The 18311-nt window shown below is 37.1% G+C and overlaps 1 protein-coding gene across 1 annotated transcript in view; it reads left to right on the top strand.

The window, feature by feature from the left end:
- Positions 1–6018: 6018 nt before the first annotated feature.
- PI15 (peptidase inhibitor 15) overlaps positions 6019–18311 on the top strand; it is a 28033-nt gene continuing 15740 nt past the window's right edge. Inside the window, exon 1 of the mRNA XM_047783721.1 lies at positions 6019–6775. Within this exon, the coding sequence (XP_047639677.1) occupies positions 6503–6775 (273 nt within the window). The 5' untranslated portion in view covers positions 6019–6502. The remainder of the gene's footprint in view (positions 6776–18311) is intronic.

Genomic DNA, 18311 nt, shown 5'->3' with positions numbered 1-18311 from the left:
CGCCAAACTCAAACCCGCAATCATCCCTCCTCCCACTTTGCCCCTTTGATAACCATAAGTTTGTTTACATAGTCTATGAGTCTGTTTTTGTTTTGTAAATAAGTTCGTTTGTATTATTAGTTTCGATTCTACCTATAAGTGATAGATAAGTCAGACAGAGAGAGACAAACATATGATATCATTTAAATGTAGTCCCAACATTTTGACTACAATTTTATGAGAAACTGAGCCAGAACATTTACCAAGCTACTCTCTAATTCCTGACCCACAGAAACTGTGTGAGTTAATAATATTTATTGTTGTTTTAATCTTCAAGTATTGGAATAATTTGTTTTGCAATAGTTGATGTCATATGTTTACTATAACAGAAAGTAAGTATTCAGCTCTTTTGAGCCCCACCTCCTTCCCTATAAAAACGCAAGTTCACACTTCCTTCTTCACCTTCTGAGAGAATAATTTTATATCTTTGGGTTAGAGCACTACTCATTGTTTATATTATGTATATATCATTATATAATATTACATTATGTACACATAAATATTAATGGCAGAGCCACATAGTATTCTATGGTTATATTTCCTTTTTCCTGTAATGTTTTATGAATATATTATCAATATGTTAAAGAGTATCATGAAATATACCAATCTCATTTTTCCCCCCTTAGAAACACTCTATGTTGCAGTTCTTTGTACTTCTATTCCAGTCTAGATTGGCTGTTCCCTGGGTTATGACAAAGTTTTGCTTGAGGTTTCCCTTCATCATTATCATGGGAATTTTCATCTCTGAAGGAATCTCTTATTCTCAAGTTGTAGACTTATTTCTTGGATTCCATATCTATCTCCTTTCTGATTTATTTCTTTGTTTTGTTGTAGCAAATTCTTCAATACCTTTTCCAAAAAGGTACATGAATGGTAAGTTTTTAAAACCTTGTATAACTATAAAACAAATTTATTCTACTTTTAAATATTCCATCGAAAAATTGTTTTTATCATTTTGTATTCATTTAGCTTAGAATCAAGTTGTGTCAGGGACTCAGAAGGCTGCTTTGGAACCATGCTTTTCAGGGCAATGAGAAAACTCAATTTTGATCACACAAAATTGTTAATTGTTGTGTGTTATCACTGAAGGAAACCGATTAAGTGTTTTGTTTTGTTTTCACTTGAGGAAAAATAAACACAGAGAAGTTGGAATCATCACACAAATTATCATCATATGATATTTAGTTCCTAATCACTTTTGGTAAGAAAGAGAAAAAGGAGAGATAATGGCTCATTAAAGTACAGATACTCTGAATCTGGCTTCACAATACTAGGTAATATAATAAAAGAAACTATAATTATACAAAGGTGAGAAGTATTTTACAGAATTTCTCAAACATGTTGATAATGTGGTATTTTGGTATTACATACGCTAAATATATGTATTTTTATTATTAATATATAAATGTATATATTATAAAAATATAATATATAACCTCTATATAAAACCTATTCATAGTATATATTTATATATAGTATTAATGAGACAGAGGGCTCAAAATTTGGAAGTATTTTGTAGTTTATCCCTCATATTTTCTGAACTTAATCAGTTCACAATCCTCCACAACATTACAAATGGAAATACACATTTTACCATTCTTGCAACATCTCCACCTTTCATCAAATTATCCCCTACTTATACTCTAGATTGATAAGTGGTTATAAATGGCTAAATGGGAAGGGAAATATTTTCAAGGCTCAGACACCTACAAATGGCTGATGACTCTACATGAGGCTTGTAAATAAGAAAATAATTTATTAAAGAGAGATCGATTCACAACTAATGCAGTGCTATCTTACTGTTCTCTAAACTCTTTTTATAATAGCATCCATAATTACCTGTAATAATTACATTATAAGAGGCAAAAGGCTGCCACCCTACCCAATGAACAAACACACAGGCTTATTAACGTACTGAAGCTAACAGAAAAAGAGTGATTAAGTATAGTTGGGGCATAAAGTGTAGCCAGGGTACAGAAATAGAAACCATTGGTTGAGGTAGATAAAGCTTAAAAAGTAAATAGATTTGTATTCTCAAGACCTTTGTAAGGCAGGCCAAGGCACTTGAACTTGATTCTATGGGCAATGGAGAACAAATAGAGAGTTACATGTAAATGAGTGAAATGATCCAGCTCACTTTTTAGGAAAGTAACAAAGGGTAACACTGATAATGAACAACAGGAGACACACTAGAGTGATACTAGGAAAAGATCATGAAAGTAACTTTAAAGTTATAATACTGATTTTTAAAAAGTGAGGGTAGATTGACATTTCAGGGATAAGACTCCACATGCTTTGCAGAGCTAGTGGATGCATGAAGCAAGGTGAGAAAGAATAAGGAACAAAGGATTATTTTGGTTTCTGTCTTCGGGATGACAGAATAAGGTTATAATTTCTATTTGTACAGCACATCGCGATCTACAAAACACTCATATATACTGCATTCAATGATTTCAACAACCTTGTGATAAATTAATGTATTAAATATCAAATAGGGTTTATACAGTAATCTTAAAAAGGCTCTAACCACTACTAAATTATTTCTTTGTGAGATGTTCTACTTAGCTTTTCCTGGTCACATTTTTCTCTTTATAGAGGTTAACCTGTGTTCCCATTTTCAATGTAGATACTTGTATACATCTAATTATCTTTGATTCTCCCGATATTACAACATAAATAGATCTTTATTACAGCTTATTCAATGGGTATGTGGGTAGCGGTTTGTGCCTCTGTGTTTCTGAAAAAAAAAATGATTTAGACAGTACTTCTGAAACTTTTGAGCATGTACATATCTTGAGGACCCTGATAAAAATGCAGATTCTCATTCAGTGGGTCTTGGATGGAGCCTGAAATTCTGTATAGAAATGCAGAATTTCTACCAAGCTCCCATAATATCAATACCACTAGTCCCTGGAACATATTATGACCAGAAAGGATTTAGACTAAAACCATATGTGTATCTGTACTCATACGTACTCAAAGTACCTTTGCTTAAGCAGTTGTGCCATTCTGGGACACTTAAAATGCATCTGATTTCAATTTTCAAATTGCAACCATTTTCCCACAGGTTTCAAGGTGGACAATAGTTGCTGCCAATTGTATATGTATTTCTTCTCGGTAACATAACTGCATTCCATTTCTGTCTGTGTTGGCAAGCATTCCCCTAAAGGTTTCTAAACACATCAACGGTCTTTTTCAAAAAGAGATCTCATAAAGAACCACCTCATTGTTAGTTGTTCATTAGTAGTTCTTTTACTGACAACTTGGATGTATGCCTCTTAATTTTGCAAAGTATTTTAAAATTAAAATTACTTCCAAAGCATTTCAAATACTTCTTCTGGCAATAACCTCTGCTTGGAAATGGAATTCTTAACTCTCCTCCCACAGGTCTTTTCTTTTATGATTCCATAGCCTTGTGGGTTTTCTTAATAGTCTGAAATTCCACAATATAATTCATGTGTGTTGAAAGACATCTGAAATCATTGACATGCCTCAGGGTCTCAGGATTAGGCAACTATCAGCTCTGCCCTCCTGTAACTGGGCATGCATAGGTCCATCTCAGAAATTCCTTCCCCCTCTTTCTCCTCCTCTATCCCTCCACTTTCTCTTAGAGGAAACCCATTTTTGGTTCAGACAGGTTTCTCAAGGGACACGTTTTTATCCCCGTGGAAATACTTCAAGTCACACCTCAACAGATGAACAATATCTCTTTGTACACAGGACAAAGAGGTAATCTTGAAAACAATGGCTGATTCTAAACAAGAACTCAGCCACCCTGGAGAAAAAAAAAAAAAAAAAAAAGGCTCATGTCTGCTGATTAGGCATTAAAAGTCCTTTAGTCTCCTATCTGCCAGACAGCTCTAAGAGATATGCTGAAAAGTATAAGCTAATCAGTGCTGACAGTAATTTCTCAAAAGGTCCTGGGATCTTTAAGTTGGACAGCCCACAGAGAGTATGCTTTCTAAGCTCCAATTTGATTCAAGAATCCTTGACACGGCATCTTTGAGATTCATTCAAGGTGCCATGAGTACTTTCTGAAAGGGTGTGACCCTTGCTGGACAGCTCCAGTTGTTTAACCAATGCTGTGAGCAGCCGTGTTCACTCCCTCAAAATGAACTGACGTTCTATACTCTCCCTACGCACCTCCTCTACTCATATTAAATGTTCTTATCTTTTCAATATTAATTCCTATTTACGGCTTGTAGTATTGCACCTTGAGCTTTTCTAAAATAATGTGAATGTGGTTAGGAATTTAATACTCACTAAAGTATAGCAAAACCTGAACATTGACACATGAGCAACATCAAAGACTGCAGCTCACCACTGTACTTTGAACTTGAGTGGCATTTTCAGTTTCAAACACTCTACTGTTCTCTTATGGTATTTGATGATATTCACCTCACCATCAAATACACATCTTTTCCCTCCCATTTTTAAGGGGATCAACAAAGAGTTAAACAGGGTGTATGAGACCACACATACTGCTAGAGACCCAACTGGGAATAGAGCCCAGGAAACTTGGCTCCCAATCTGGTGTACATCTTACCACATGACTATCATTTCTGACAACTATAAATTCACATCCTACTTCTCCTGCTGAAACATGCCGGAAACTTAACACACATAGGCAAACCAGACCAGTCAGTGTATGTTAAGCAAGTTTCTTAACTGAATGATGCGTAGCTTCTGAGATTCCTGTTGCCATGGACTGTGAACAGTCCACATTCAGCTAATGTTATGATGACACAGGGTTTTTAAGGGTGCTTCTATTATAAATTGCCCTAATATTCACTTTCTTGGCTCCTATCTTGCCAGACACAGATTTTGCTACAATGGCATCTTTCTAAGAAGGCATTTCTGACTGTTGGCAGCAGCTACCACTGCTGTTAAATTCTTCATGGCCTCTGAGCTGTGCCCTCCAATATGCTTCCTAAGAAGCTGAGCTACTCTCGGCTTAAAATTTCAACTATATGCTTCTAAACCTGAAACAGATGTTATCTTGGCTGTTGTCATTTGTCATAAGCTTCTCTATTTGCATCTATACAAGGCAGGTAAAAGGCAAATAATTTGCTGCTTCAGTCTGTAGAGAAAGAAAAAGAGAGAGTGAAACAAGAGAAAGAGAGAGAGAGACTAAATACATAAATTTGAGGAATAAAGCCACATGGAGACAGAAAGTACAACCACTTGAGCATCTATTATCCTAATATCATATGCTATAGTTTGGCTACTACTGACTTGCCTGGCATCCCTTTTGAATCATATTTGTGGCCACCCAGATTAACTATGTGAGCTGATCTTTTGATTTAATATCAGCTTGCTCTTTTCAGCTCCCATGTCATTTGCTGTCGTAAAAAAATGTACTGCTTGTTACTCAGTCTTCTGTGTTTTCAAGAACTCACAGTATCTTTTTTTTTCCTCCTTTGGGAACTAGGAACTAGAAAGCATTAAATGAGAAAAATTAACCACTCACAGAAAGGTGGAAGCCCAGAGGGGGGGGAAAAAAAGGGTTTGTCTTTTATGGTTTGTTCTTTGTAAGCTGTGGGTGTGACTCAATTTCCTCACCACCCACATAAAAAGGTTGCCACCCAATCACTGTTTTTTCTATCCAAACCCCTCCCCTTTGATTTTGGCTAGGAGAGACCCTAAGAAAGACTGCCCTTTCTGGACGTTGCAGACTGTGACATATAAAAGCTGTTAGCTGTTCCTGTAGCCAGCAGCACTCAAACCTTGCAGAGTTTTGCTCTCTGAGAGTTTGTAATAAGACACACTCCTCTCTTACAAGTGTCCATGCTACAACCTAGCAGAGAACTTTAAATTTTTGGAAGAATACTATATTCATTTTGGCATTGTGCAGAGGTAAGCTATTTAGCTCAACAAGTTTATTTTGCATGCATTGCTTTTAAAGTAGCTCACATTTTAATTCTTATTTTTCTTTTTTTTAGAAATGAGATTGGATTATAAGTTTTTGTATCTGTTCTATCACTTGGTGTCCATATATGTCTGGGGGACATTATCAGCACATTCTCTCTTATTACCTGGGATGCATTTTTTTTTCTTTTCACTCTCATGATGGATTTCAATTCCTAAAGATTTCCCTCTGAAAATAAATATGCAGTAATGCATTCTGCTGTTCAGGCATTTGAGGTAAATGGCTCACATTCATTTTAGGGTTAGTAGTCATGCTGTTTATTTTTCTCTAGCTATTACAGGAAGTTCCTCTTAGGGATCTACCTCATAACACCAAGTAAAATATAGAGAGACCCCTACAAATTGTCTCCAAGGCTTGAGTTCAGCATTCGCTTGGATTTTTTTTTTTTTTTTTTTTTAAGCAAAGCAAATCAAGCAATGATTTTGTGCATTCATACCCTCTGGCCCTCATTTTTTTCCCCTTTATAGACCCTAACTCTACCTTTCTGCTTTAAGGCAAGGTAAACCCGGTGGCCTCTCCCCTCCGCCCCTCAAAATGATAGCAATCTCCGCCGTCAGCAGTGCACTCCTGTTCTCCCTTCTCTGTGAAGCAAGTGCCGTCGTCTTACTCAATTCCACTGACTCATCCCCGCCAGCCAATAATTTCACTGATATTGAAGCAGCTCTAAGAGCACAACTAGATTCTGCGGATATCCCCAAAGCAAGGCGGAAGCGCTACATTTCGCAGAATGACATGATCGCCATTCTTGATTATCATAATCAAGTTCGGGGCAAAGTGTTCCCACCAGCAGCAAACATGGAATATATGGTAAGAGAAATTTGTTTTCTTTGACTTCTGGGTGAGGATGCGTTATTTAAATTGTAGGTAAGAAAACTTCAAAGAGTGTTTATATGTTAAGGGATATAGGGCTTTTTACACCATTTAACTTATGAGAAGGTTCTTAACTGTCTAGTAAACTTAAAAAGTATTGTTCCATCATAGGATGAAAACGGAGGGAAGGGTTCTAATTTTTTTATCAGAGTCCCATAACCATGGATAAATCAGGCTTTATATAAGAAACAGATAAATAGTGGGGGGTGTTGACTGATCCTATTTGGAAAGTTAACTTAAAAAAAAAATCACATGGAACTTTTTCTGTGCTTTGTTTATCTAACAGTCATATTTATCAGCTAAAATATTTCTTTAAAATATTTTTTAATTATAGGTTTCATGTGCATGATTTACTCTCTGGGTAGGTGTCTCTTCCCTTTCTTGGACAAAGCTCTTCCTGACACAAATCTATTTGAATCTATTTGTACTCTCAGAGAACATGCTGACTTTCTCCTCCTTGTGATTTAATGCTTTGTCGTTCAGATAACAGTGAAGCCAGCACATTTGCATGCTGTTCCAACTTGCCATGAATACATTCTTTGCTCTCTCTTAAAAATGAAAAATAGGCTCTCTGTGTTTAAATCATTTCACTTAGAAAGTTTAAAGAAAATGTGGTATTAAAAGGATAGGTGTCTTTAAAAATTTTGGTTTTGGTTTTGAATTTATGTGAAGTCATGGTTTAACTTCTAGCACCTTCCAAGAGCACAGCTTGGAGCCTGTTTAAGGCGAGGAAGACCACCGACATGGTATTTTCTCAGTTGGGGTGAGGGTGGAGGTAACACCAACAACTATTTATAAGTGCTGACCTAAAATTTGGGCGTTTCCATCAGGTTCTAAATTTATCTATTTATTTAAATAAGCTCTTAAAGTTTGACTAATGGTAGATATCAGTGTTACAAGAAAAATAAAGTCTTGCCAAATGTAAGAGAGTCATGGTTCACAGAAGGTCAGTTTAGACTCTATGAAGATGCAGTTTTCTAGGATTTTTTTAATGAAAGAGGAAGAGAAGATTTCCTCAGCCCTGGTGTCTGAAGGGCAATATAATCTCATGATTAAGCATTTGGACTCTGGAATCCAAATGCTTGGGTTCAAATCCCAGTTCTGGAACATTAGTTGAATGAATTCATTACCTGTGTTTTGTTTTCATTGTCTCTAATATGAGGATAAAGTTAGTATCTGACACATAGAGTTGTTATGAGGAATGCATGAGTGGAAGGATAGAACAATTAGAGACTATGGAAAAATAATGTTCAATAAACATTATCTTTTATGAGTTTCTGGGAACTTATTGTGAAAGGTGCGCAGTGAAAATGCATTCAAGATCTAAAAATAAGAAATGTTAGACTGAACAGGTGTTTTTAGAAGGTGATGTACAGATATAGAAAGGCGAGAAAGATGTTTTCAAACATCAATTATGAGAGAAATATGCCTACGATTCTATGGGAGCTCAAAAGGGTATGCTATCAAGACTTCGGATTTAGGGAATACTTCTTGGTGGTGATCCCATCGCTGTGTAGACTAAGGTGAGGATCAAGACCAATGAACTAGCTTTGGAAAGGCGTTCACCTGGGTTGAAATCCTAACTCTGCTGCTTACTCTGTGGCCTTGTGCAAGTTATCTAATATGCATAAGACTCAACTTCCTTCTCCGTGAAATGGGAACAATGATTTATATAATAAGTAATAAATATCTCGTGCATTCACTATTTTAATAATACTGAGGGAAGAGGGATCATATACAGTAGAAGTGGGTTTTTAAAAAGCCATATTTTTCTAGTTATATTTCCCCCAATCAAGAATTAATTCATTCCACATGCATTTATTAAATTGCTTCTATGTGCCAAGTACTTGGCTAATTGTTTCCACAGATGATCTCATTTGATAGCTTACAGACTCCCTATGAGGTTAAGACTGTAATCTTCATTTTACAAATGAAATCACTTAGACCCAGAGAAGTTAACGATGAGGCCAAGGTGGTCTGGATAATGAATGGTATCACTGGAGTTAAAATTTAGGTCTGTGTCATTTCAAAGACCAAGCTTGTATTGGGGAGCATCTTTTCATTTGCTCTATCTAACAAATATTACATTGAGGGCAACTGTTGGAGATGTCAGGATATCTCTGTTTCCTTCTTTACAGGGTCAGCTAAAGTCATATAGTATTCATATTCTTTTTGTCATTCCTCTCTTATGATTTGCTTTTCAAATATGGGAGATGTTACATTTATTTTATAAGAACCAAATACAGTACTGGTTGTATAGTAAAGGCTTTATAAATCCTCCTTCACTTAGTAAAGTTAATGAGAAAAGTAGTCAAAGCAGTAATCTCTGTAAAGTAAAATAATACTGTTTCAAATTATCACATAAGTACTGCATATAGTTCATTCACACATGTATTTATTCACTTAACATTTATTGAGCATTTACTATATGTTGGGCACAATTCTAAGCACCCGGGATATACTTTTGAATAAAATAGATAATCCTTGCCTCCCCCAGGGGAATCAGACAATAAACAAGATAAATCAATCAATTGTGGTAAGAAAGTGATAATATTATGAAGAAAAATAAAACAGGTTGAGTTTGCGACATTTAATAGTGTGGTCAGGGAAGAGCTCCCTGAGAGTATCCTGGAGGGAGTGAGGAAGAGAGCCATGACAATAGATGAGGAAAGACCATTCCAGACAGAGGAAAGAGCATGAGCAAAGTCCCTGAGATCAGAGAAAATGTACTCAATTTAGTGAAATCCTAAGTCTCTATGAGTAAACTGACCCACTGAAGTGATTCATTGCATCCTCCATGCAGACTCAGAAAAACTTTGCATTATAACCAGTCTATCATTCTGCTCTCATTAAAATCAGACTCAAATTATAGTTATTGGTACATTTCTTGCAAGCCTCCTACCTTTATACCAGTTTAGTCACCTTTATATATCTATTTTTTGGGAAAATGTCTTTCATGTAGACAATAATCAACCATTATTGGTCAATTTAGTTAAAATCCCTATGAATTGCTATATGTTTAAAAGTTGAATCAATTTTGATATTATTCATATTTAAAATTTTCTATTTATAATAATATTGTATCTGCTGCACCTAAAATACAAAAGTTTTTCAGAATTCTTTTTAAAAGCCCCTTAAGTGATTTTATCTTCTTTAAATACTTGGTGATGTTCATGTGTGCTTGATTAAATTAAGTGGACACACTTTGAACAGCAGAGTGTTGACATTCATGTTATAGTGTTTGCAGGTCAAACCTCTTTACTCTTGGCTTCTGTTCTACAATTAGTTTACTGACAAATTTCCAAAGCTCCTTGGACACCAGCTGTTTTTCATTCTTCCTAAGGGCAACTTCAACCATGACTCTAAACCACAAACCGCATTAGTTTCTTAGAATAAGAATCATCTCTAAAAGAATGAAATTGAAAGATGCAAACATGGAGTAAAATTTGTAGGATATTCCCTGAATTCAAGTCAATTGAATAAATTCATTAAAAAAAAAAAAAAACTTGAAGCCCTTCTGTGAGAGGATGAGAGCCAAAGACAACAGAAATCTTTGTGTCTAAAGTGTAAACAAACCAGGGAAAACAAGCACGGGAAAAAAAACACATAATTCAATATAAGACACTGCTGCTTAGGACTGATGCAAAAACAAAAAAAAAAAAAAGAAGAAGAGTACAGATAAATAGCACAGAAGGAAGCAAAAATCTCCAGTTGAAAGAATCATGGAAGACTCCTTGGAGGAGGGATATTTGAGATAGATGCTCAGGAAGGGGCAGGACTGACTGTAACAGTAGGTAAACAATGCATGGGCAAAATCACCAGAAGAGAAAAAGCACAGCAAGTTAGCCATGTTTTTGAGGATTCTGAGAAAAGACTGAGGATCGCTTAATACAAAAGCACTTAGGGAAGCCAAGGAGATTTTAGAGCAGGGTCAGAGGTACATTTTAGAAAGATGGCACTGGCAACTGATGGAGTTTAGACTGGCAGTGAAGGTGACCCAAGAAGTAGCAACCACTGAATCGGTAGTACAATTCCTTTGGGTAAAGATACAGGAGGTGTCCAGACACCTACACCTTCACACTTTGACAGATGTGAACAGCTAATGGAAGTTATTCATGAGCACATGTGACAGCAGCTTCACAGATGATAGAGAATGGTGGAAAGGCATGTGAGGGACAACATGAAGATAATGACAGATATGAACTAAACGACTTAAAACAGAAAAAAAAAAAGTGTAACATAATTTCAAGAAGCCAAAATTGCTATATTGATCATGTGGCCTATTCATTTGTTTGTGCCTCCAAATATTATTTGCAAAACTAAGGGAATAAGTCTTCCTATACTTTTATGGAAAAGAGAAAAATACTAGTTACTAAGTCACAGCAGGTAGTAAGCATAACTTGGATGAATGGGGAATGATTAATCTTCCTTTGGAAATAGACAATAAAGAATTACCTACAATAATTTATGACTTGAGAATAAGGAAAAACTTGGATTTCATGTATTTGGGCTTCGCATGGAAGAGAATGTAGATAATGTAAACCACTATTGATTTTCTTTATTCAATAGTTGACTAAACAGTTATGATGCCTACCTTTACCATTAAAAAAAAAAAAAAAAGAAACCATAGATTGTCCCAGATGGCACTTTCTTCTCATTTGAGAAGGATAACTCAATTTTCTCATTATAAACATGAGAAATTTGATGTGTCTAACCTAAATTTTTTTCAATGAATACTTTAATGGCCACTAGAAAGGCACTGGAAAATATTGCCAGCCAGCAGGGAACTGAGAAAGACTGCTGATAGGAAGAGTTTTTCTCCAGCACATTTGGAACTCCACATTCCTGTTTTCTGAATGTAGAACCTTTTGGTGTCTTGGCTTCAAATGGAGACAGGGCACATTTCATAGAAATTCTCTTCCAAGGTGCACATTGTGTAGTAGTACTTACTTAGTATTGCTTATATATGAATGTTCAGCTCTCACACCTGTGGAGCCAGCTGAAAGCAGGAAGTTTTTGTTTGTGATCATTGCGAATACAAACTCTAAGTGCCCATGTAAGAATGTTACCATGATGTGCTCCAAAACCTCCCTGTGAGCTGGTAGAAGGGAGAGCCATGAATCACACGGAGGCTACATGTATGATGACCATATTTCCTCGTATTCAATACTGCCCTTTTTGGTGGCAAATGGTATTTGACCACATGCAATGGCACAGAAAATAATTTCATTATACTCCTGCTGACTGTTTCTAGACTAGCATCATACCTATCCCACAGAGAACACTCAGTAAAAATCTGAGGAACAACTGAATGAAGACCTTTAACTTTTACTGGGAATTCCATGCTGAGCCTGTGACTATGGTGCTCTAGGGGGCAGGAGCCACTCAATATTCAATCACTCATTCCATAATATTTATGCATGTGCCTGGCACAGTGCTAAGGGATTCAGTGGGGAGAAAAAGACTTTATTTCTTTTTTTTTTTGCCACACTTGCAGCATATGGAAGTTCTCAAGCCTGGGATCAAACCTCTGTCACAGAAGCAACCAGAGCCATAGCAGTGACAAGGCTGGATCCTTAACCCACTGAGTCACCAGAGAATTCCTAGAGACACTTCTTTATCAGAAGTACTGTAAACAGACAATTAAGTGGGCAAAGCAGGATAGCTAAGCTGAGTGTTAATGCAGGATAAATACAGGGTGCCTTGGGGTTACATGGGGGCATACCTAGCCTAGACTTGGACTAGGGTTAGACAGGCAGGAAAGGCTTCCAAAAAGGAAGTGAATTCAAATATTAAAGGTGAAAAATAAATAAAAGTCATACAGGCAGGAGTTGGAAAGAGTGCAGTAGGTGTGGAAGGGTGTTCTAAGGTGTATGGTACATTGAAGGTATGGATGAAATTCAGCATGGCTTGGATATAGTGTACAAAAGAAAATGTGATGTTTGACGAGGCTGGGAAGGCAAGCAGAAACTTGTCTGAGTGTTATTCTAAGATCAAGGGAAGTGGCTGAAGGTTTTAAGTAGGGAAGTTATGTAATTAATTTGCCTTTCAGCAAGGTCATTCTGGCTACAGGTTGAGAAAGAGATTAGAGAGAGACAGAAGTAACAGCACAGTCAAGAGACAGTTATAATCATCTGGGTGAGAGATCATTAAAGCCTCAATAAAGTTCAGGGTCATACAGATGTAGCAAAATGAATTTGGGGATCAAATCAGTAGGAGTGAGTGATTTATATGAGGAAGTAGCATGAAGATTTACATGATGGAGCAGCCAAGGAGAATGCATCCATTTTTGACAAAGACAATTGGGTTTCTCTACGTTGTAGAACACAAAATAAAGTGCAAGTTTCTGGTAGTCATTAAGTAGCTGAAGGTTTATTATCCAGGGTACACATCTATGAAGGTTTTAAAAAGTAGCTAGTGTGTAGGAGGGAACATTCTTTCAATACAAAGAATTTTGGATGGGAATATGCTTCGGTGATTAGAAGGGACCACTTTGCATAACAGGGGTAGGGTAGTGTCATGGAGACAGAATGGATGGATGATTTTATGTCTGGGAATCTACTCAAGAATTTTTGCAAGAAAGTTTCTTTCTTTTTTTTTGAATAAGTGCTGAGACTTAAATCAACATAATCCAAATCTTTTTCAGGGGCCTAGGTAGCACCAGGCCCATCTAATCTTTCTGACATATTCTGGCTAAGTTTTTTTAGAAACTAATAAAAAAAAATAGAGAAAAATAGAAGTTGAGTAGTCTGGTTGATGTCTTGAATTTAGCATGTCAGAAAACCATTTAATAGTCAGTCAATGGCCATGAAATAGTTACAAACTTGAGATGTTTAATTGTCTATGAGACTATCTGAAGAATGGCATGGGAGGAAGGCAGGGAAGATGAAGACTAACAGCTTAAAGTGGTCAAGAGAAATGTTTGGCATATAATACATTGTGGGCTGAGGTTTGGAGAGATGGGATGTGAATGTTTTCAGTTTATGTTATCCATAGTGTTTAAAATCAGGTACCAAGCATTTTTTTGACACAAATACGAAAGAATGCACCAAAAGTTGTGTATACAGACTAAACTTTTCATGACTCTTAAAATTTCACATCACATACTCCAAACTGAAATTATCCAGAAATGCTGCTTAAGGGCACAGGTTTTGTTTGTTTTTTTTTTCTCCTACAAAAGTGCATCAAATTCATATTTTATAATTTCATTAAATGTGAACATTCTACCAAATCTGCCTCTGCATTCCAGTGAGATCATGTTTTCAGCAAAGCAGTGGGTAGGTGGAAAGGCATTTGCATTCTTCTAAGTGGACAATGGCAAGATATGGGGTTTGCACGTGTATCACAAAGTAGTTTAACAATCAAGAAGTCAGTTCTTAGATTTTTGTAGCACTAAGTCAGTGAAAAAAATTAACCACAAGTGAAAATGTCCTCCTGGCATATAACTCCAGTATTAAATGATAGCTGATGGATATTAATTTCCCTGGAAAGGAGGACTATTGCTAGAATCCATCAACAAATAGTCTTCAAATTTAAAGCTAAAACATAGGTCAAAGAGGGATTTAAGGAGGGGAATTAAAACCTATTAAAACTTCTGAAATGTTGTCTAATTTTTATCTCCCACTGTCTGATGTTATTTTCCCTGGAAGCAAGGTCCTTATTGTCTGTACACAATTCTGTTTCTGATTAGTTAGGTGCTTCAGGGTTTATCTGTTTTCACTTTATCTGATCACTTGCTAAACTGAGATTAAAGCTTGATGTCACTTAAGCTTCAGGCTGCCAGATAAGGTGACCAAATGTGCACTTCACATGGCTTCCCATTTCAGGCAGCTTTCCAGTTCACAGACACCACCACTCTCCCACTGCCTGATCCTTCAATAATAATAATAACACCTACCACTGAGTACACCCCGCCCTGCTACAGCTGTGCGAAATCTCTTCAGTCATTATCTGGCCTAAGCTTCACAACAGCCTTGTGAGATGGGGATAATTTTCCTTATTTAGGGACTGGAAAATTGAAGTTTGGAAAGCATATGTAGCTTCCCCAAGGTCACAGAGCAAGTAAATCAAAATGATGAAAGTACAGTTCTCTCTGACAACAAAGTCCACGTTTTGAAAGGCCATGCAACACACACTCCCCTTCCAGTGTTTGTCTCCTGCTGGAGCCCATTGGCCAGGGAATTTCTCTACATGCATGTTATCTGAGAATGTCACTGAACATTAGAAAGTATTTCTTCATGTGAAATGAAATCTTGCTTCCTATACTCTTTATAACTTTGGCAACCACATAGGAAAACTCTGTTTTATGATCGTGTCTCAAGTCTTAGAAGGCTGAGAGCATCTATGCCTCAGCCCCTTGCCCCACCGGTCAGCCAGTTCTTTCTAAACCTCCAGCCCTTTGGTGTTAAACACCTGTACACATCACCTCTGGCACACAGTGTGTGGCCAATGTAAGGAAGGTGTCACAAAGATATTTGCTTTCTGAAAATCCTGGTAAAGGTAGGAAGTTGTGCCACTAAGGAAATGGAAAATCAAATTATTTTCTCTGCCGTCGCTTATGTGACACACAGAGCAGAAAAGGTGCCAGTTAGGTCATTTTGGGATCTGTAAGCAGAGAGGCTCTGAGCAACGAATGCCTTTCACCAGGCTGCTGACTTTGGTTGGATTTCAGTTTGAGTGAGCTCTTCTAATAGTGAAGCACCTGGAACTGATGTGCACTATAGTGGAGACAGATTTGTCTCCATTTGTTCTACTTCTGTGGCTGCATCCTTGGGTTAGGTTGGCAGATTAGATACGTACATGCTTCTGTGGAGTCACATTCTCATAAACTAAGGTTCTCACAGGTCAATTGTGCGTTTTAAATACAGATTCAGTATTATTACAATGCAAAGGGATTCCCTTACTTTAAAACATTTTTATCTATTTTTCTTTCCTCAAGAGTTTGGATTCTCAGAAAGTTAGGTACACGTTACCTCTGCTGTCTCAGTTAATAAAGCCACTTAGAGTTCCCTGAATATGCCCTGTGGTGAACCCCATCTGTCCTCTCTGTATTCAAATCCATGTAACCACAGACTATATGTTCCCTTACCTGGAACTGTCACTTTCAGAATGAAGGATGTTGTCTTATTGGCAGAGCAACATACAGGATGGTTTCCTTACGTCTCTCACTCATAATTTTGTCTTCCACAAATACACAGAACAAACATCCTCACAGAGTTTAGCATCCAGGGTCTGTGACAGCCAGATGATTTCCTGATGAAATGCTATCTTTCATTTTTATCAAACCTTGGATCAAAATCCCAGAGCTGAGAGAAAAGTAATGATGTAAGTGCTTATAAGTGAAAATTAACTTTCAGAAATGCTCCCTTCTTCCTAAGCCTTTTATGTGGTATGAGAGAGAGAGAGAGTGTGTGTGTGTGTGTGCACATGCACACACAACAGGGGGGTGGGTAAGGGTAGGAAAAGGGAGGCAAGTCCCCACATCCTCTGCAGTCAGAATGACACTCCACCAAATGAGCTTTAGGCAATTATTTCCAACCAGAAGAGCACAGAACCACTTGGTAAGCACACATTCAAGGTCTCTAACCATGACATTTTGATTCACTAGGTCCAGGATTGGGCTGGGCATCTGTCTTCTCAAAAAAGTTCCCCTGAAAATCCTGATGATTTCTCAGGGGAAAACTAACATTTGCCTAAAGAATATCATAGAGAATGATTCAGGACACAAACTGAACTAAGGAAATAATTTTGTGGCTAAAATATCCACTTATTTAGCAAGCAACAATATACTAAAATAATTAATATATTAAACCAAAAGAATTATTCCAGTGATTGTGTCTACATTATCACAAAATTTCACTTGAATATTAATTCAGCATCCATTTTCACAAAACATCTTGTGATCACTGTGGATGAGCTGCAGATGTCTGCAGGGTGGAAAACTTGGGAATATACTCAATTAACTAAGGATACTTTTTTTTTTTGTCTTTTTAGGGTCACACCTGTCGCATAAGGAAGTTCCTGGGCTAGAGGTTGAATCAGACAGAGCTGCAGGTGATGGCCTACACCACAGCCACAGTAGCGAGGGATCCAAGCTGCATCTGCAACCTACACAGCAGCCTTTGTTAACACCAGATCCTTAGCCCACTGAGCAAAGCCAGGGATTGAACCTGCACCCTCAAGGATACCATGTCAGGCTCCTAACCCACTGAGCCACAACAGAAACTCCAACTAAGCATACTTCTAAAGAAGCATACTTTTAAGTAGCACATGATTCTTTTGGAAGTGTCTTTGTATATTACATACATTATATAAGGATAACGTATAATTTGTTACATACTAATGAATTGATATAATGTATTATCATTTGCAATTATTCCCTTATTTGTTTGGTAGTTCTTTCATTGCCTGTCTCTTCCCTAAACTGTAAGGCAGAGTCCATGGCAGCCTTGCTGACTGTTGAATTCATACTACCCAGTGCCTCCCAATAAACAATTACTGGCTGCCTAGATGAGTGAATTGCCTAGAAGTCTATTGGTTGATCTGGAAATTTGCATTTTTTGCATTTTCCATGATCGAAGACAAAGCAGCAGTCCCTATTTGGTAAGTCTGTTGCAAGATTCGAGGCCAAGGTAGTTGCAGGGTCAATCTTTCCTGTCACCACCCATGCATATCAAGAGGGAAGATAACTTATGTAGGTAAGTGAAATGGTGATGACGTTACCTCACATCAGAGTTCAGAAATTACAGGCCCATCAACCAGTCCATCTAGTAATCATGTTTAATTTGCTCTGCAAGTATTGAAATAGTCTTTCCTTTATTTCCTAATTACCAAGCCTGTTTAAATGCTCTTACTTCAAATTCTGAATATTTTTTCTTTTATCCGTGTCTTCATTAATTTATATACTATGGCTTTTTATGTGTGAAACACCCCGTCAGCTAGCAATCTCTTTTCAATAATCCAGATAACACAGGATAGTGTCTTCAGTCAAGGTGGTAGCAATAACAGTGATGATTAATGGTTATATTCTGGATAGACAGGATTTTGATGGGAGGATCAAGATTTGCTGATAGAGCATATAAAGATTATTAAGCAAAGAAAGAGTAAAGATGACTACTAGATTTTTGGCCTGAGTAACTACAATGGCAGTTGATAAACTTTTTCTGTAAAGGACCAGATAGTAAATAGGTTCAGCTTTGCAGGCCTTCTGGTCCATGTTGCCACTATAACAGAGAAAGAGCCATAGATAAGACATAAGTAGGCAATGGGACAGACTTGGTGATCCCTGAGCCAGAAGAAGAAGGGCAGTGCCATTCTCTGATGGGAGGAAGGAGTTGGCTAGGGGGTGGGGAGTGGGGCTAGGGTTGTGAATATTGGAAATAAATTTCGGACATGTCAAGTAGAGGTTTAAAGTGGGTAGGTGAATAAGTTAGACTGGAATTTGGTGGAGAGAGCTAAAGATATAATGTAGAAT

The sequence above is a fragment of the Phacochoerus africanus genome, chromosome 6, assembly GCF_016906955.1.
Source record: "Phacochoerus africanus isolate WHEZ1 chromosome 6, ROS_Pafr_v1, whole genome shotgun sequence".
NCBI classification, from domain to species: domain Eukaryota; kingdom Metazoa; phylum Chordata; class Mammalia; order Artiodactyla; family Suidae; genus Phacochoerus; species Phacochoerus africanus.
This window is presented reverse-complemented; position numbering and strand designations above follow the sequence as displayed.